At 48.1% G+C, this 21,037-nt stretch overlaps 1 protein-coding gene across 3 annotated transcripts; it reads left to right on the forward strand.

Annotated features, from left to right (window-relative positions):
• The first annotated feature begins 1,991 nt into the window (after positions 1–1,991).
• On the forward strand, positions 1,992–19,676 carry efemp1 (EGF containing fibulin extracellular matrix protein 1). 3 transcript variants are annotated; one of them, XM_035606560.2, is made up of 11 exons: positions 1,992–2,339; positions 2,902–3,032; positions 3,245–3,290; positions 3,464–3,736; positions 14,434–14,556; positions 14,707–14,826; positions 15,841–15,960; positions 16,101–16,220; positions 17,122–17,248; positions 17,345–17,537; positions 18,081–19,676. In XM_035606560.2, the coding sequence occupies exons 2-11, from the start codon at positions 2,952–2,954 to the stop codon at positions 18,240–18,242; spliced, it is 1,365 nt and encodes a 454-aa protein (XP_035462453.1). In that variant the 5' UTR covers positions 1,992–2,339; positions 2,902–2,951; the 3' UTR covers positions 18,243–19,676. The 3 variants fall into 3 exon arrangements, with proteins under 3 accessions (XP_035462453.1, XP_035462454.1, XP_035462452.1); XM_035606561.2 differs by having other exon boundaries at positions 1,992–2,239; XM_035606559.2 differs by having other exon boundaries at positions 1,993–2,249.
• Positions 19,677–21,037: the final 1,361 nt, after the last annotated feature.

Genomic DNA, 21,037 nt, shown 5'->3' on the forward strand with positions numbered 1-21,037 from the left:
GGAGAGATATTGAACGTTTTGTGAACTCTCCAGCTCGTGTTGCCCCGGCAGTGAGGTCGGGGCGAAGAAGAGCTTTCTGATGTGGATGATACTGCATCAGGAACTGATTGGCTGATGCTCTAGAGCCAACAGTACCTGATGCATTGCCTTCAGCATCGAAAGAAACGTCACTGACTGCTGGCTCTGGAAAAATGTGCAATGGTACAAAGTTTGAAAATCATATTTTTGCTCCTAGAACCGTTGAAAAGATTCTCATCAATGTACGTTACACACTCACCACACCCCAGAATGGGACTGTTTGTGTAAATGTTCGTTAGTCACCATTGTGGGCTGGGGGATTATGTAATGATGATCATAGGGATGTTGTGGAAGTCAAAGCTGTATTTATGTTAATCTGAGGTCCAATCTATCACACTGACATTTAAACGTATGTTCATTACATCTGGGCCCACCCTCCCCTGTTCTAAGTACAGATGGGACACCCGGGTCATGTGAGGTCACACGTTTGTTTTTTTCTCACTGTTGCTGCAACTTTTCTGCACAAATTCAGTTTTAATGCCCCCCGCTGTATCACTGAGACCAATAATTTGTAATAATGTGAGAAAGTTCTGCTTTGACAACAGTAACTTTGCTGTGGAGACTTTCTAACACCTAGAGATGCACCCGGGTGGACACACCCACTTCAGTCTCGCCTTGATTTGCAGGCACGACTGTCTCGTTTTGGTTTCAGTGAGGAATGGGACCAAGGGGAACGTTCTCAAAGATCACAAGATAAAAATCCTCTATTAATCTCTTAAAAACTGTTTCAAAACAGCTTTGATTACTCAACTCCTTTATCTATTTGTTCATCTGTTGTCCAACTTGCCAAGTAAAATAAACTTTTGGTGAAAAGTCAAGCTGTTTGCACATTCATTTTGTGGGTCACCCATGTTTTGATGTTATGTACTTGCATATAATATGATTTATTCCAATGCCATACTCTATTGGTATGTAAGCAGGCATTATTACTACGGTGCAGGACCAGAACTCAGATGTAATGAACCTGGTACACGTAGCTAAATGTAGACATTAAAGATGAAACACTGAATTTGAGTCTTGGAAGAGAGGAATTTACCATTTGCCATGAAAAATATTTTTGACTCGAAACCTACAGGATACGGCACCATGCAGAATCTATCTTTCATCCACACCCTGTGAGGAAGGTCAGCATTAAAGGAGGTGGTGCCAAGTCCATCTCCATCCACTCATATCAGCAAGCTGTTGGCACATGTACATGAGTACACACACACAAACACAATCCCTTGCTGTCTCTCCACCCACGGGAAATCCAGGACGCGGTGCCAATTCCAGCAGATGTTCCTGAAGCGCAGGCATCTTGTAAACACCATGAAATGTAGAGGGCTAATTTAGTGGTTTGCTGACAGAGGTCTTAACACATGATCTGATTCTACCACCTGCTGCACACACGTTATCTACAGCACGCTACATGTACTGTACACACACACGAGCACTGAAGTCGCTCGCAGCTCGGAAGGGGTCGAATGCTATGACCCCCAGAGGTTAAAGAGGCAGATCTGTGGAAAAAATAGGTGTAGAGGGCATATAGAAACTCTGTGGAGCCATAGATTTTAAAAGGGGGGGGGGGGGTATGGCTCCAGATTTCTGAAGAGGAAACTGTTGAAATCATCCAAAAAAATAAGGGATGTGTTAAAGGGAAATAACATAAGAACAGATGCAACTGAAGAGTGTATTATGTTGGATATTACATCAGAGGTTCAGGGTTTACTGCATGTGAAACCAAAGCATTCGCCTCTAACTTTGTACTATGGCTTTTTCAGTACATTTGAAAAACAGATGAGGTCCATTGATTTTGTCGCCCTCTCCGCACGATCATCACCTTTTTCACGCTCACCACTCGTCGGTCCATAGAGGGAGCCACTGCAGCCCGCACCGAGCGCTCACTGCGCCCCCCCGGCTCAACCTGCCCGGTACACCGCCCCCAGCGTGTCGCAGTGTGCCAAGCGCATGTTCATCACCAGCGCAGCTCGCACTCCGACAGCCGACTCGACGCCCACTGCGCCGTTCGCGGGATAACGACGAGGAACAAATCCGCAGGCTGCTTCGGGCGCGCGCTCGGGACTTTGCAGCAAAAAAAGAAAGAAAAAAAGAACCCACGAAAACAAACCCCGGACGTCTTTTCTTTCTTCGGCGCGCCGGAGGGGAGTCGGGGGATCCACAGGTAACTGCAGGTACGTCGCCAAAAGCGCCGCGGGATGCCGGAGCTGCTGATCAGATAACGGTGACAAAACACCACGCAGGGGACAGAGGATCAAGAAGAAGTGAGGGTTTTAAGTGAAGGTGCAGCAGCACTTGTCTTATGATTTTTTAAGATCACTCGTTTCGGGGAGTCGTCCGGTAACAAGTGTCGGGGATGATCGGGGCGAGGATCGGGGCGAGGATCGGGGGGGGGGGACACGCGTGATCGGTCAGCTCGTTTGTGTTGGACGTGTTGTTCAAGTGCAAGAGTTTTTAATCAACAGCGAACTCTGCACGGTTGATTAACTCGTTCATTTTAATGACATGATGGCGCGCGCGCGCACACACACACACACACACACAGGGGCATGTTTACGCACGATCGTTACGCGCATTACGCGCTAATCCTTTTGGAGAAAAAGAGCAGAAAAGAAAAGAAGAAGAAAAAAACCAAACCACTTCACGTAGCCGAAGTCACAGATTTAGCTGGAGCGGTGCCAACACAAACATCACGCCAGCAGAGGGATTCGTCGAGACTCGTTAAGTAATGCCACCAGTGATGTGATGACTGGTATTAAAAAACGTGTAGGCTTGTCAAGCAACAACAACAGCAAAAAATAATTTCATCTCGGACTCTCCATCCAGTTGGTCCGCCTGCATCCCGCACACCAGTGCTCCTGCGACGTGTGGCCGACATGCTGGGGATCTGTGTGTGTCTGTGCGCCGTCTTCACGCACGTCCTCTCCCAGGAGGCGGAGGAGCCCATCTCCTACACTGTGAGTCAATCCGTTTGTCTTTCCTCTACCCGAGAGGGGGTTTCTCTGCGGGGTTGACACAACCCGCCACGTCTTAAATTGCTGTACAATTTAGTGTGTGTGTGTGTGTGTTTTAATTGGCTTCATGTTTCTGCCCATTAAATGTTGTTGCACCTGATGGCATTGAACACTGTGAATCATTTCACTGTAGCCGTGATATCTGTCCTTCACAGTGCACAGAAGGGTACGAGTATGATACAGCCAGGGAGCAGTGCAGAGGTGAGGAAATGACCAAACGTCTTCAATGCTAAGGGTTGATTATTTCCCATGTGTAAGGCTTTTAACGCTTACTGGGTTTGATTGGATCGTTATTTCTCCATCTTTATTTTGTAGCCGAGCCGAAATGCAGAAGATACCCACATCTCATGTCTTTCTCTCTCTCCCTGCCCCAGACATCGACGAGTGTGCTCTGTTGGATGATGCCTGCAAGGGAGGGATGCAGTGTATCAACCACTTTGGCGGATACCTCTGCCTCCCCAAGAGCGCCGTCATCTACATCAGCAAGGACGGCGAGCAGGTGCCGCTGCCGGACTCCGTCCCCCCCGTGCCGCCGAGCCAGCCTCACGTCCCGCCGGTGTTCTCCGGCGGCCCCAGGGTCCCCCAGCCCAGCCGGACCATCCGCTGCGCGCCCGGATTCACTGCGGATGAGCAGAACCTCTGCAGAGGTGAGATCAGCTGCCCTGCAACCGCTGTCTCTCTCTCTCTCTCTCTCTCTCTGTTCAGCTGTATAATATCATACTGTATGTATGTAGCCTTTTTTTTTTTTTAACTGCTTTACAACAACAACTTGGAGACAGTTCCGCACATCTCAGCGAATGATGCTGACAAGGTCCTCAGGAGAGAAATTGGACCCTGTCAGCAGGAGTAGAGGTGTGACCACAAAATATGGGATAAGTGCAAAACAGATGGCTGCCACACTCTCTCTCTCTCCATGAAAGAAAAAAAAAAAGTTACTTTCAAAACGTTCCAGAATATTAAAGATAAGACTTTTTGGCCTTCGCGAAACAGATTACACCCTAGAAATGTGGTGGCAGATTGGAATTCCATTGTACTGACCGCCGTGTGTGCCGCGATACACTGGCGGAACTTAAGCGCTGATATTGAGAGAGTGTTGCACTTGGACCGGTGCGGTCGCCGCTGCCTGGAAAAACCCGCCTGGGTGTTGCTCTTGCAGAGCTATGTAGGTATTTGATAATTACTCGCTAATGACTTTAGAGGCTCGAACAAGCAGAGCTCCAAAGGTGAACCGTTCATCCATCTCACTGACAGTCATGAACAGCTAAACCATGCGTAGCTGCCAGATGTGTCGCAAGCTTCTCACTTTTTCTCTCTGTGATGTCATCACCACCTCTTTGGTAGCTCGCTGCGGGATCTTTTTGGGCTGGAGTTCACCGTCGTCCTAAATTATAAAAAAAATGGTTGGTTCTCGTTTTGGGGTTTGAGGTCCTCTCATCCGAGGGGGGGGGGAGGAGGAATAAAATCAAGGAGATTTTATAACACAGTGGCATGCTCTGTGCTCACATAGAGCTATGTGGGTATTATCCAGTGTTTAAGAGAGACACTTTGATCTTCTCAAATGGGGAGTGTCACACACACACACACACACACACACACACACACACACACACATGCACACACACACACACACGCACACACGCGTGCGCGCGAAATGGTGCCCAGATGTTCAGTCAGGCTGCACCTGAGGGACAGATAGCACTCGCTCGTAACCCTCTCACATCTTTTCGTCCCCCCCCCCCCCCCCCCCCCCCCCCCCCCCCCCCCACCCTCCCTCGTCCTGCGAGAAAGCGAAGGGGTCACGGGGATAAACGTGCGTGAATATGTGGAGTGAGTGAGCTCTGTGAATGTAATGTGAGACAAAGCGTGCTGTCATACAGTACATGATGTGTTCAGTGGTCAGACGCTCCTCTTGCCATGGGCGGAGAGGCACGTGGCGAGTGGCTGCGTGGTGAGGCCTTTTGCGGTCGCAGTCGCTCCGGCGAGAGTAACGCGTTTCTGATTGATTTTTACACCCGGGGGCAAAAGATATGTGTGAGGTGCTTTATGGGTTTCTCTGAATTGGAACCCAATTAGGTTTTATTAGAGTGTAAAACATGGCAGCACATCAGCTGAAGTGACTACATAAGCGAGCTGGCATTGGGTATAATACTTAAGTCATTCACTGGTGTGCCGCTCCGGTGCATGGGCCAAACAAAGATAGGCTGTTGCTGTCAGTGCTGCCGCTTTGAAGCGACAGGCGCTCTTTAACTGGAAGGCATCTCGTGCCGTTCTGTGGGTGTATGTTCCTGCTGGTGGAGTGATATAATCTTTGTTTACATCTGTCTCTGGTTCCTCTGTCATTACCTTGAACTTGCCACAATGTGCCAATTGTTCTTGGATGCAGAATTGTCCTTTTCTTTTTTTCCCCCTTCTCTTCTGTTTCTGTTCCACGGTGGCTGTTTTTTGCGCCGGTTGGTGTCTTGCTCGCATAGGAATTCCCATTAGCTTTTCAAAGGAGGGGAAACCTCAACGTATCAAATAGCGCTTACATCAGGCTCCTTCCCCCCAGCTAACTCACCGCTCTGCGGAGGAAACCCAAGGTGCCGAGTCAGGTAGGGCAAAGGGGAAGATGAAAGGCTGACACTGAGGGAATTACCGCAGAAGTGCCGGAGCACTGACCAAGCCAGGTTGTACCAACGTCATGGGTTGTTCTGCTGGTGAGTTGTTTGGGTGATTTATTGCTGAGTGTGTGGCAGTAATAGTTGAGAGATCGGCTCAATGCGCCGCAATGAAATGGCGCCAATTTTCCAAAGCACAACTTAAATTCTTCCCAAAAAAATCGAGTTGTTTCAAACAAAACAGCTTCTCTTAAGTGCACTGTTCTTTATGCTGATTAAAAGTGAACCAAACCACAAATTACATAATGCTACCATACCCTGTTATTTTCCCTTTCAAATGTAGCTTTAATATGCGTTCCCTTGTGAATGGCTATTGCAAAATGTAATAAAGCCTTTGGCCCCGAGTGTGAACCCGACTCTAAGTGTGTGTTGTTGCAGTGACACATAGGGGGGGGAAGCTGGCTCCCGACTCCAGCCTGGCCACACAGAGAAACTATGAACTCTTACTGTAAGTGTGACAGCTTAATGATGCCCCGCATTTCCATGACCTCGCCGCCCTCCAAACACACACACACACACACACACACACACACACACACACACACGCTTACTGTGTTTAGCGCCGGGAGATGCCCACAAGAGGCTTGTTGTACTCTTGTGTACGCTCACTGACTCGTATTTTTCATCAGAGTGGAGCTCACTTCCCCCCCGAGAAACGAAGGTTGTCCATCAACCGAGCGGTCGAATCGGTCCTTAAATCTGGTGAAAAGTGGAAAGCGGTTATTTTATGATTCATTGATTTTGAACAGCTGAGCACTGTTTGGAGAGCGAACCCCTCGTGTTTTGGAAGCGCCAACTCAGCTGTGTGCTTCCGCTGGCTGTTGGTACATGTAGTGTCGGTCAGAGAGAACGTTAAATATCAGGTTTTTACATCTCGTGGCTTCTATTATTCTCCTCACAAGTCTTGAGTTTACGTACTTTCAGCTTCTGCCTATTTATTTTGTTCATCCCTAAATTAGACGCTCACGCGCCGCACTACGGGACGAGAAAGGACACGCCACTCCTGTTTACCTGTCTGGTTTCCTCAGGTCATGTGGGCCACAGTACCACCTACATGCCTGACTAATTTCTGCTCCGTCTGGATGCTGTTCACCCGCAGTGGCTGGAAATCTTTCCTGAGTATGTTCTAATAAGGCCGCTAAGCCCTCTGTGACAGGGAACTTGTGTACTTTTCCGAAACGAGGCCCGGGTACATGCGATGGCATTTTTCCATGCAGATGCAATGCACTTTGGAAGGAATATTCCTGGAATGTCAGTGGCGGTTGTTTTTTTTCCGATTGCACCCATCTTTTGTGATGGTAGGAATTACTCACCACCTTGACAGATAAGCATCGGATCGATCTGCGAGGAGCAGGAATGCAGAGAGCAGAACGAAACGAGCGAGAGAGACAGACAGAGAGAGAGAGAGAAAGAGAGAGAGAGAGAGAGAGAGAGAGACAGAGAGAGAGAGAGACAGAGAGAGAGAGAGAGACAGAGAGAGAGAGAGAAAGAGAGAGAGAGAGAGAGAGAGAGAGAGAGAGAAAGAGAGAGAGAGAGAGAGAGAGCCAGGTGGTTGCCGAGCACGACATGACGCTGACAGAGGGCTCTCGCGATTTGACCTTTAAGAATTTCAACTTCATAGCTCCACTTGTGTTGTCCCATCCGGACATTTGCATTTGAAGTGACAAGCCCCCAGATAACGGTCTTTCATTTTGCCATTCCACCGACAAAAAGTGATACGAGTTTTGTCAGGAGATTCCTTCAGATGTTATCCCGTTCGTGTTTGTTTCCCTCCGAACATTCATCCGGGATTCACAAGACTGGAGACTTCAACGCTGATGTTTAACACAATGCAGAATATGCACAGGATCATGAATCGAAACCATCTGCACAGACTGTGCCGCTCGACGGGAGGAAGTGGGATCAAACAGGAAGCCCCCCCCCCCCGCTTGATGAAAACTGCCCCACTTTGTTTAGGGTTACTTGAACAAGAAGACACCCGAGGCACACCTTTGTGTCTGTCGGACCCCCCTATTACCAGCTAAGCTCTTCTCCTCCAGCTGTTCTCAGACTAAGGATTGGCACTGTCCTGCATCGGTGTGTCCTTGCTCTGCCACCGTCCTGGTGCCCTGTGATTTTCACTGTCTCGCAGATTGCACCTGTTACTTCAACTAGCGTTTCATCTTTGAGCCTTGTGATTGTAGATCGCCCTCTGGGGCTGGCATTGTCGGTCGGCCCGTCAGCTCACCACTTTGGGCAGGATTGTAGTATCTCAACAACGTTTTTTTTGTCTCGCCCAGCCGCTAGCATTGCTGTAGACATGTTATTGGTTTATTATTTTGTTCTGTTGATCTGTTTAATACCCCTCTCTCGTTTTGCAATAACATACCTCACAGTCCCGCTATCTGTCGCTTCTGTGTGTTTGGCGCAGTCCGGGCTCTGTAAATTTGAACACCAAAGAAATGGTGCGGACCGCACCACGCCACACTGCGTGTGCAGTTTGTAAACATGACCCCCCCCGAAGACGTGCTAGCGAACGCATTACGACTCAGGGGTTTCGGCTCAGGGGTTTGCGCGGCGGTCTCCCATACCCGAGGCTGCGGGTCCGAGGCCCGGCCAGTGCAGGACAATCATCAACGACAACAACAAAGAGAGAGACAAGCTTTCTCCAAAATCGCTTACTGCCCCTTTAAATGTTCACTTAAGTTCCCTAAATGGAGCCATTACTTACTTTGACCACCAGAGAGCGCTGACAATTCTATTTCTCAACTGTATAATATCCTACTCAGACAAAATTCTTTCATAACCAGATTCAGGGGATCCCTATTAAAGCTTTCTGGTTATGTTTTGTGTTGATTTGGAAAAACTGAAAAATGTAACGTTGGAACATCAGAATTGGCCATGTTTCCAAGTCAGTATTAGTGAATCACCATTGCTGAGATTTCTGGCTCGGAAAACGCACTTTCCGTCCGCAAACTGTGCCAGAGCCCAGTGGATGTGTCGCAACACATCGCAAAAGTTGCTGACGAGAAAAAGAAGCATCATATTCCTCGATGCACTTTTAATTACTGGATGCATTTTGAACAACTGTGTCTCTATGGGACCATGCTTTTGATATCGCGATTGTGGAGATCGCGATTAAAACTAGTCCAACTGAAAAACACGTTGGCAATGACATCCTTGAACTAAATCGGCAAATGACATGAGGAACCGTAGAATAAATGTCGGAGGGGGACTTCTAGCCCTGCTGCGTTTCAACGGACATCATCAGTTTCCTAACACTGTGGAGTGCTTTTCAGTTCATCCTGCAGGCAGCCTTCTCTTTTGGCCCGGGCAGTGTTGCTGTACAGCTTTGCCGTCATTACTTGCGGTTTCGCTGCTGGCTGCTCTCTGCCATCACATCAACGATGGCAGAGAGGAGCACGGGGGGGGGGGGGGGGGGGGGGGGGGGGGGGGGGGGGAGCAGCTCTGTCGTGCGTCCTCGGTGTGAGTGCCTAATGTTGTTGTTATTATTCTCCCAGAGGCCGGTGCCTGTCCGGCAGCCAGCTGCTTCCTCCTCTGATGCGCTTGCACGTGTTGATCTTTCCGTTTACCTCATGATGGAAAGGGACACAGCGCTGCAATAAATCACCGCTGCGCTCAGCCGAGGTGACACTCGCAATGCGTTGGCAGAGTCTGCGCTCCTCATACTCTCTCTCTCGCCTCTTGTCGTCGCAGTGGTATTTTGACCCGCCCGTGTCGGCGTTGCCGGTTCAATTCCCTCCATGCCGCACATTTTTTCGACGGAGGCTGTAAATGGCTACCGTCGGCCGGGCAGGGGCGATTGATCTTCCGCAGGTGGAATAACAGCAGAGTTGGGGGGTTTTTCAGGGTAACAGGAAGGATTATTATCAGTTGGGAATGTAGCTGGCACACTGGACGGATTTTCAAGAACGTCAAGACTCTGCCCGACCTTTAGAAGTGTGTGGAACAAACTCACAAATCAGTTAATAAATGTCAACATGACTAAAAACTCCTGTTCCCCCCTGAACAATGAGAGCGATGAGAGGGGAATCTTGGGAGTGGTGTGAATAGCTGGAGCATGGAAATATTTCTTGTCTCCGGCATACGGATGGAAATACACAGAAGATGAAGTTTGAGTGTCTTGAATTTTTTTCGATTACTTATCTGCTTTGTGTTTGGACTTGCGTCGAACGGGAAACACCACCACTCCCATTTGTCCCGAGGTCGTATTGAAGATGGTGATAGCTGCGCTTCACATTGTACTTTAGAGAGAATCACACACACACACTTGCAGTGCAGCGTTTGCTCAGAGGGGTGATGTTAAAGGTGTCTGAGGTTAGGCAAAACCAAACGCTCAAGGGGTCGGGGTACGACATGTTGATGAATTTGAGGCTGTGAAATTTTATGGGCTATTAACGTTGGGCATCTTGCACCCTGCTTTCCCAAAGATTGAATTATCCAATAATCAGAGGGAAACAGAGATGCTGTCCAACGGCAGGATGGCTCCAACTGTTCTTTGGAACGGCTCCTGCTTTCCATTGCAGTGGTTCAGTGAAAACAAGACTAAATGCTCTCAAGTGATAATTACAACAAGCCCTGTCATGTCAGTATAAATCTGGAGCAAATAACACATTGTTCTGAATTCAGGCCAAACAATTTTTTTGTCCCCGTTTTGGACCAACATGTATTTCATTTTTTTTCCACACATGTTCATATACTGTACATCAAACATGCATCTCGTCCCAGAGTAGCATGCCATTGGGTTCAACATAAGCTCTGCGAAAAAGGCCATTCAATGTTCAAACAGCTCGAACAGGACCTCCGATGCACACATACCCACTCGTCCGTGCACACACAATCACATTCTTTGAGCTGCCGCCATCCCCAGTCACTCCCCCAGCTCCCGCAAGGCATTTAGAATTAATCTCCCTGAAAAGCAAGGAGTTTTTTAACTCTGACATCACACATGAACACGCGGCTGTAAATCTGACTTCAAATCTTAAAAAGCCCTTTTTTGTTTAAAAAAAAGAAAAAAGGGGGGGGAAAAAGCCTCCACCCTTTTCTCCTCATTCTTCCCTTCCACATCTTCCATTCTTCTGCTGGACAGCCTTATCTTTTCCCTGTGATGTTGCAGCAGGCCCGCGTTTACAAGAAACTTGTGTCAAATGAAATAAAAGAAATATTCTGACCTCAGAGAACAGAGTCACTTCTCCCCACACGCAACACTTCATCACATTTGATGACTTGCTGCAGTAAAATCTGTTTTCCTGTGTAAACTATATAGACTGTGCTGCATGTGGTAAGCTGTGGAGTCTTTATGGGACCTGAAAGCCCGCCAGCAGGCACCACACACACACACACACACACACACACACACGCGCGCGCACACTCACACGCACACGCACGCACACACCCCCACGCATACACACACACACACACACACACACGCGCACACACACTTCTGTGTAACTTTTTGTATTGGCAGCTTCTTCAAGGTTTAGTGACAAAGTAGCAGTTACCACAACATATTCCCGTGAATGAACCTTTGGATGGCGTTCAGCACATATGCTTTTATTTAGAGCTCACCGAGTGTTCCTGGAGGGAGCGAGGATAACTCGGACTCCACTGTTCACAGGACTTCTTGGGAAGCAACACTGCATCGAAACAGTCCAATGGCCATGTGCAGTGAATTCGTTCTCCCTGCACCAGCGACACCTTCTACGATGATTCACATCTCCCCCGGTAGCCCTGACCACTCCGCCCAACAGTGGCACGGATGTTGTCAAACTCGATGTCGGTTATTCCAAAAAATCATTCAAAGTCCACCTGATTCAATTCTGCTCGGCACCAACGGGGCAGAAGACGAGCAAATCCCGCTATGAGGAGCTGATTTGTAGCCGCCAAGTCTTGAAGCCACGTGCGGACCACCTTCGGCTCTGGTTTGGTTCCCAATTCAGTCTGGACAATGTCAGGTGTGCCAACTGCAATCAGTCGGACTACAGTACGCTACAGTACGTGTAGGCCAACGCTTATCCCGTCCAAGAAAATAAAAAGTTGAAACCAGTTGATTAAAATGATCTTCGCTGATCCCCGCATATTTTAGGTAAAAATGTCATAAATGTGTCCACCATTTTTGGTCCGCGACCAAATACTGGCCATAGTCAGGCTTTTGCCCCTAAAACCATGACGATTCACATGGTATCATGGCCTTTTTGTCTGCTTGTTGGCGCTGCGACAGCATCAACAGACAGGACTTTATTTTATCGGGAGCCTCAGACTCGTGCGTTGTCAGAATCCGCTGCCAGAAGGCAAGGCATTTCCAGTCTCCATGAATCACCCGAATACCTCCAGGAAGTGGGTGTGGTTGTGATTCACAGGGGCTTGATGTCGGCCTCTGGCTGTTGCCGTCTCTTGCCTAACTGTTTGTTGCTGTTCATTCAAATATTTTGTTGGGTGCTGCTGCGTACATATACACACACAAGGAGTTCAGATATACCCTCTGCATTGTCGCCCAGACGTCCTGATGAACCCTACTCCAATCTCAAATCAAAGACAAAAACACGATTGAGTTCGGATGCACTTGCCTATCTGTGGCCATACACGCCACATAGAGAAATCTCTAGTCCACGTCCAGGCCAGGTAGATCTCTTGACCTTGTGGCTGGAACTGGATTGCTACAGGTCGGCCACCTGCAGCCATATCATGAAGCTTTTGGCCCTCTGCAAGCGGGTCAGTATCCCACAATGCGATACTGCTGCAATCCAAGCATTCGGTTTCTCACGGACACTTGGTGCCGGCTGGGCGCGTGCACTTTCCCACATGCCTTTCAAGCCACATCAGAGCACCGATTCTCTAGCACAACACTGCTTTTTATCTTTTGTCCTTTCACAAAGCGGATCAGTCAGCGGCAAGCCTCGTCTGGGGCATTCCTCCCTCTGTGCCATTCGCACCTGTTGTCTCTCAGGTGCACCTTCAGATAAGCCCCCGGTTTTGTCCCTATAATGAACTGAGCTCGTCGTATCACCTCGCCCCATGTGGAGCCGAACACAGTGCAGCCCTCTTCCCTTTCCTTCTGTCAAGGTTAGAAAGACAACTCACCCTCTGTCCACCTTTTTGGTTCACGAGCAAATCGAGCCAATTTCTCCCCAGCACCATTCCCACTGGATGGTGTACATACGCTGTGTAGCAGCAAGGTGCTCGTTTCATTGGTTGGAATTATCAATCAGTTGTGTTTTCTGTGAATGCAGACTCCATAGTGATGTTACTTCAGGTACATTTCATCTCAATCCCGCATGAGGGATGAAAAACCGACGTGTCTATCGAGGCAGCACGGCCAGCGAGGGAGGACATCTGCATCTTTAAGTTTTTCCAGGCTCCTCTTATTATTTTTAGGTTGTGCATGTGTCAAATCACAATGCAGACAGAGTCCCCCCCCCCCCCCCCCCCCCCCCCCCCCCCCCCCCCCCCCCCCCCCCCCCCCCCCCCCCCCCCCCCCCCCCCCCCCCCCCCCCCTCCTTTCCTGTGTGTGTGGTATTGAGGAGAACTGTCTGTCATGCTCTTAAACTGATGCCCACTGGCTGTCTGCATATGATGGGTTGTGTCAGACCACCCAGGAGGACTGCTGATGGGCCCACAGGGATGAGAATATACAGTACGGGCGTATTTGTAGTGTGTGTGTGTGTGTGTGTGTGTGTGTGTGTGTGTGTGTGTTAGTGTGTGTGCGTGCCAGAAAGAGAGCAAGATAGAAGTTCAGGAAAAAAAGCGAGGGGGGGTTAAAGTGAGAAACGCTTTTCTGTAAGTGGCTGTGGCTCCAGACAAACCGAAAATTGTCATAGGATCAACGCGATAGAACAATTTTTCTACTGATGTGGTGTCATGGATTTAAGCCCAAGATGGAAAATTTAAACTTAGGCGAAAAGCTTATCTAATAACATAAGGCAAAAAAAAGAAGTTGTTTGTGTGTGTGTGTGTGTGTGTGTACAGTACCCTTTATCTCAAGCACTCTGGCCCTAAATTTACAAATAGAGTATGTAACTTTTGAGTTTGCACTTTTGAAATCATGTTTATCAGTAAATCAGTTCGGGATATATGTACAGATTTAGACAACGATTTGGGAATTTTTGCATCTTTGAGGCTGCAGCTTTATGTTTTTAATATTCTTATACTAACTATCAAAATGCTTTGTATCGCGGTGTATGACTAATTAATGGGGGGGGGGGGACTGAGAGTAAATGCATTGGGTTATATGTCCTTTTGGCCTGATGGATGTCTGTTGAGAGGAGAGAGCGAGGCGTTATGGGAGAAAGCGCATGACTTATCAGTTGAACTCGTTCTCCCTCTTTCACACACACACACACACACACACACACACAAACTTCCCCCTTCAAGAAGCTGTCCTGTTGGTAGAAGATGTAATCTGTGTTTCGCCCCCTCCACCCGGAGCTGCGAAATAAAAGCCCTCTTTATTTAATCGCCTGCAGTCTGTGTGAATGTGTGTTTATGCTCACGTGTGATATGATGTGATGGTGTCAGCGATCACAGATTTTTTCCCGTCTTGCGGAATGTCGTTCACACACCACAGATCGCAGGGTGCAATAAATGTCGCCCTGCTTTGTCTACCGCATGTGTCCCTGCACTCGGTCACAGACATTCGGTTCGAGGACCCTCCTCTCAACGCGAGCGGGTTTCTTGTGTCTTTGTGGCAGACGTAGATGAATGTGCGACAGATAGTCACACGTGTGGCCCCGATCAGACGTGCTACAACACCAGAGGCTCCTACACCTGCCAGTGTCATCCAGGCTTCCAGAGGAACGGAGACCACTGCGTCGGTGAGCCGCTGTCATTCCCAATTCGCAATATACACCCTCTCTCCGAAATGGTCTTTAATCAGCTGCCTTAAAGCTCCGTGATGTATCTCTTTCCGCCAATACCTCCGCTGATTCCGCCTCGCACATCTGCGTGTTTGTGTTTTCCCACAGACAGGGACGAGTGCGCCCTGACCCATTACTGCATGCACAGATGTGTTAACACCCAGGGCTCGTACTACTGCGAGTGCAACGCAGGTCACAAGTTGGCCAGCAACAACCACAGCTGTGTTGGTAAGTCACCGAGAGAGCCGCGTGTGTGCTCATGTGTGTTTGTGTGTCCAACATCGCTTTATGAAACATTTGGCGTCAGCGCCTTGTTATTCACAGGCAGCCATGTCAGACATTTTGTGTCGGAGCAGTCTTCCACCTAATCTGCCCAATTACCGGGATGACTTTTAACAGACTCGGGAGCCTGTTGCTGCTTGCGTGATCTATTATACAATCGACAGCTGCCTATAATAATAATCATAATAATCATAATCATAATTACCTATATTTACATCTCACTTTCGGTAAAAGAGTGCCGTACTGAAAATGCAAGTAGGACAAAACCTCACACATAGAGCCAAAAGAGAATTTAATGTACTGTGTACATGATAAAACATGAAAACCTAACCAAATGTACAGTAACATGTGTAATTCATTTAAAAAAATGCACGAATAGAAGTGGGCTATTAAATGACTTAGACATGAATAAGATGTCAGCTGAAGTTTACCTTTATGAAAGCCTATTGTTCACGCTCGCCGCGTTTTCCTCATTCCCCGCGCGGTTTTCTCAGGATGCAGATATTTCGAGGTCAGGGCAATGGCTCTGACAAAACAAAAGGGGCACAGGCCGTTGCTTTGAACGCGCCGAGGCTCAGGGCTATCATGAGATTTGACCGTGCAACCTGAGCCGCGCGGCAAATCTCCCGCCGAAGTCAAAGGAAGTTATTGAAAATGCTGCGCGGCGGCGGAGGGCTGTTTATCTCTGAAACATATTTAGGAAAATCCGTCAAAAACCCACGACCGGTTCCCGGCTACGTTCTTGACTCGGGCACAGTGTGTGTGTTTGGGCATACTGTATATTACTGCATGCACTGTATGTTACTGCATGTGCATTATTGTACGTGTGTGTGTGTGTCTCTCTCTCTCTGCGTCCCTTTGACCTGTAGCGGGGTACAACTACCCTGTGTGAAATGAATGAGCCAGTTATGATGCTGACTAAAATCCATACATGTAAAAACACCTCCTTTTTTCTTCCAGATGTGAACGAGTGTGATGTGCAGAGTCCCTGTCAGCACCACTGCTATAACTTGATCGGCTCCTTCCTGTGCCAGTGTGACCAGGGCTACGAGCTGGCACAGGACATGGTCTCCTGCCAAGGTGGACACACACACACACACACACACACACACACACACACACACCACATCAACACCACCACACCACATTGCCATTTCCTAAGTGCACTGCCTTATCCTGTTTGTGTGTGTGCGTGTGTGCGATCGTATTTTTCTGCACAGATATTGATGAATGCAGCTTCTCCAGCTACATGTGTCAGTACCAGTGTATCAACAGCCCAGGAAGTTACTCCTGCGAGTGTCCAGAGGGATATCAGCTCCAGGGGAACAGGTTGTGTCAAGGTACTTGCGGCCCTCCTTTTACCTCTCCCTTTTCCTCCTATCAATCTTTGTTTTTAATCCCCTCTCCGTTCATTTATTTATCTATCTTGCCCTCCTCTCTGTTTTCACACACAACACACACGCACACACACACACACACACATTTCCCAAGCGAGCTCTCTCCCCCCTCCCTCCCCTGCCGCTCTTCCTTTCCTGAACTCTTTGAAGATAATTGTTAAGGGAAACTTGATCATTCCTGCTATCGTCGGCTGTTCTACCTCTCGAGCAGGAATGGAGCCCACTCTTCGAGCCGCACTGTCATGGAAAGTATGCGGAGGGTTCGGCAACACAAACACACAGCGACGTTGTGTTGCCCTGCTGTGCCACCTCTGTGAATTTATATGCATGATGTCGGTTTCTTGAAGTGGATTTATTTGACGCGCCGGCGTTCCTCTCAAGGGGGTGGGCTGTTATTTTTTCCTCTCCCCCTCGGTCAGGTGCAGGCTTTATAGGGGGAGCCATGAATTCGGCCTGTTGTGTCAGGGGGACCTTTGGTGATGAATCCAGGTTGCTGTGCCAGAAATAGCCCTGTGGTTTGGGGCACGTTTGATCGGACTATTTTCACGGCGTTGCAGGGAGAGAGCTGCAGTCAGGCCCGTGTGGGGCTTCCCTCTGGTGTTTCCTTGCATCTTCACAGCTGCTAAAAACAAAAAAGAAATGCAGCGACAACCCTAAAAACGCCATTCCCAAATTGCACTCCTGACCCTTGACTGTGTTTTCACAGCTCAGCTTCCAGGAGGTGTGCAGAGTTTGCGCACGTTTGGGAAGTGGAGGATACGAGCATCGTCCCTCAGCTATTTTTGACTGGTCAAATCGTATTTTTCGTTTTTCTCTCCCTCTCTGTCACTCTGCCAATCACCAGACATTAATGAATGCGAGACGGGGACCCATAACTGCCAAGATGATGAAATGTGTTGGAACTATTACGGAGGATTCCGCTGCTATCCCAGGAACCCCTGTGAGGCGCCCTACGCCAAAACCTCCGAAAAGTCAGTAAACATCTTCCCGCTCCTTTGGTTTCACTGTTCCGTAATGCGGCCAGCTTCGCGGAGGTTTCCGTGATTGTTGTGCGTTTGCTTTCGCAGCCGCTGTATCTGCCGCTCTCAGGCCGAGTGCCAGGGTCTCCCGCCATCAATTGTCTACAAATACATGAGCATCCAGGCGGACCGGACGGTGCCAGCCGACATCTTCCAGATCCAGGCCACCAACATCTACTCCAACACGCACAACACGTTCAGGATCAAAGCTGGGAACGAGGCGGGGGAGTTTTTCCTGCGGGTAAGAGCTGATGGGAATCTTTTTTTTTTCTTCCTTTTTTTTTTTTCTGGCATGAAAATTCTGGCGGAGGGTGTTACAGGTGATAATCAGATGGATCAAGAACTAAACGGCTGGTGTCATGATGCTCTGAAAACCTGTTGTTTCGAGCCAAATCCATTCAATGACTTATATTTTTATTATCCTCATTCGGACTCCACCTTGTACACTTACCCAAACCTGATATTCTATTAGCATCTGGCACCTGTACCGTAACGCAGTAGTTAGAGTTATGCTCTGTCCCCATATTTCCAAGATATCATTCACTCTAAACATGACTTGGAGTCAACAGCCATGAATACTCCTCTGTTAGGCTGCACATCGTCGGTGAGCCAAAGGCTAGTTACCAGTATCGGGAGCATTTATCCTCTGGGGATCATGAATGTCTGAATGCACAAAATGTCACCTCAATCCATGTCAATACGAATATAGTATCAAAACAGATGTATGGATGTAGTCACATGCTTTACACGCTGACCGATTATGGTTCTTTTGCTTTTTTTCCAGCGTTCCAGCAACATGAGTGCCATGCTGGTGCTCACCAAGACTCTGTCAGGCCCGAGGGAGTACGTCGTGGACCTGGAGATGATCACTCACCATCTGACCATGAACTACCGCTCCAGCTCGCTGCTGCGGCTCACCGTCATCGTCGGGCCCTACGCTTTCTGAGCGCCGCAAACTCCCCACAGCCTACATAAGTCTGGTTCAGCAACGCATAGCAGTGTAGCACGGCAGATGCCTGTATCAGCATAAAAATACTGTACATTTTCATTAAAATACACGCATACCACATATAACATAGGATGTCCACGACTCGTACGGCAGCGCAGCAGCTCCAATTGGCTCGATCAAGACAGACCAGTCCATTCTGTCATGTGACCACTGGGCATCTTTTCTCCCAAAGGTGCTGGACAGAGTGGAAATAAGGAAGAGGCTGCGTGCAGCATTCTCCCCTGCAGTGTGTCTATTTGCCACTTCCTTTCCCAAAAACAATTAGGCACAGAGCGGTGGCACTCAGAAAAAGAGGCCACATCCCGACTGGGGATGAAATTTTGATGCAGCTGCACCTACATTTATCACTTTGTTCAGACCAGAACTGTCACCTTGGTGCACTGGCGAAGCACGCCGTTGAAAGAAAGAGAGAAAAAAAATGTTCTTTATTAATGTACATGTACAAATATCCAGCATGAGCTTCTTTTGATACAGAAGTCTTTTTAAAAAATTGGGTTTTTTTATCACAGCTTTGGTTGATGAATGTTGTAGGGGGTTAGTGCTGCTGCGCCACGCTATTCATGCAACTGTACAGTTTTACTCATGAGTAATAATTTCCAGAACAGTTCAGAAGTGTAAGGGGAGGGAATTTGCCTGTTTGAGTTGAGAGAGTGCTAAACTTTGGACGACAACAGGCTTCGTGCTCATGGACTTCACTAACAAGAGTTGAGTCGTGTACATACAAAGGTAACAAATCTGTGTGTGTGTGTGTGTGTGCGCGTGCGTGTGTGTTGTGTGTGTGTGTGTGTGTGTGTGTGTGTGTCTGGCTTTGTTTTTGCATGCAAGCAAGTGAAAGTGTGAAACACAGAGGGAGAGAAAGGGAAAGAGTGAGACGGAGCTTGTTCTCTGCCCGAGGTTCAGTGGATGTGGTTGAGCTGTTTATGCGTCTCTTTGATACCATCCCTCACAGCCCTCGGTCACAGAGGCAATAACACAGAGTCTTGAACTCGACAACACGCACAGGAAATGACGGCTTTCCTAGCACACCTTGGCCAATTGACCCCTCATTGGTGCCACAGTCATCCCCCCGAGGAGCCGCTGGGCTTTCTAATGCCGGTCCCAGGCAAGAAGTCACACTGGCACCGGGGCGGCTGGCTCGCGTGATAAAGATAATTACAGTGCTTTGCCGTGTATCTGGTTCATGTGTGAAACGGGGGATTGTTCAAATGTTAATACAAGTGCCACCACACTTTTTTTTGGAAGAAGAGTAACATTTCACTACGTGCTTTGCCTTTCGTGACTCCACGTGTCTGCTCTGGCTTATTGCTGAAACACTGTACACTTTGGACTCACTGCACTAAAAAAAAAAAAAAAAACACATCGGAAACCAACTTGCTGTCAGCACTCTGTACTGTAAGTGTAGAAAGTCATCCATCTTTGCCTAAAAGTCTTTAATGTGGTTTCAGCAGTGATCATGCAATAGTGCCTTAGAGGTATAAACACCAAAAAAATAAAATAATGTAACACTAATCAGTCATGCTGTCATGACTGAAATGCCTTAATGTTTTTTTCTCTTCTATTTAAAATATATTTTGTCATATGTACCTTATATTGATTGTACTCTGAGGAGCAAAAAAAATTATATTGTTGAATAAAATATGATGGATAAATGGGGCTAGATGTTTCTGTTTTTTTTAATAACTGACAGAGCAGAGAACGTGGGTGTGAAAACTAAATATGAAGAAATGCTGTTGTGCACAGTGCCTGCACCAAAGGGAACGAGATCTGACTTCATATATACAGTGTAATGGAAAATGCCACGGTTGTGCGAAACGCTCCGCTGCTCCACTCACGCTTTTTGGGGGGGGGGGGGGGGGGGGGGGGAACGTGAGGATGATTTAATCTGATTATAACAATGATAAATCACGTGGACATTATGCTCTAGCCATCATACTGTATCTGTCTTATTTACAGAAATCCAGAGGGGATACAGTGATACAGCATGTTCAGTCAACGTGCGCTGAAGGACAAATGTGAAGCCTGCACACACACACACACACACACACACGCACACACACACACTTAGATGTGAAATTGGTTGGGAGTGGTTTTATGGTAAGTTGTTACTCAATCATTCTGCTGTCGAGGGCTTAAGTCGGAGCAGCGCTGGGACGTGTAAGATGATACATGATGTGTCATTGTTCCCCTGGCCCCATCTTCGGCTCCCTGCTCACTGGAGCCGTGTTTTCTGCTGTACGTGCATGATTCAAGCCCCCCCAGGGGAAGAAAAACATCGCTCACCCACTTTTTCTGCGACTCAACTTCTGGAGGAGCGCGACGCTTTCAGGTCCATGGTCTTGGTTAGTATTCCACTCAGGGCAGCGGCGGAGACGATCAACGTTACCTCCCTGCGTGGACCGTAGCTAGTCGTTTCATTAATCACTGTTCGATATATGAAGAAGATCAAGTCATCAGCCTAAGATCATGAGGGGGGTGAGAAAAAAACTCGTGAAAGTTCTGTGAGTTGGATGTTTGTTAACCTCTGTCGTCTCCTCACTACAGTATCCCAGTGATGCAATAACTTCTCTGTCGCTCACTGTTTTTATAATCTGAACTTTTTCCGGGGTCAGATCTTTTTGTCCGGTTTGGCCAAAGCGGATGTGTCAAGGGATTGTTTGGTAACATCACAAGTCAGGGAAGATGATAGGGCCGTGGGCCCCTGATCTCTCCATTTATATTCCGTGTGTAATTCC

Source organism: Scophthalmus maximus, chromosome 10 (assembly GCF_022379125.1).
Source record: "Scophthalmus maximus strain ysfricsl-2021 chromosome 10, ASM2237912v1, whole genome shotgun sequence".
NCBI lineage: Eukaryota > Metazoa > Chordata > Actinopteri > Pleuronectiformes > Scophthalmidae > Scophthalmus > Scophthalmus maximus.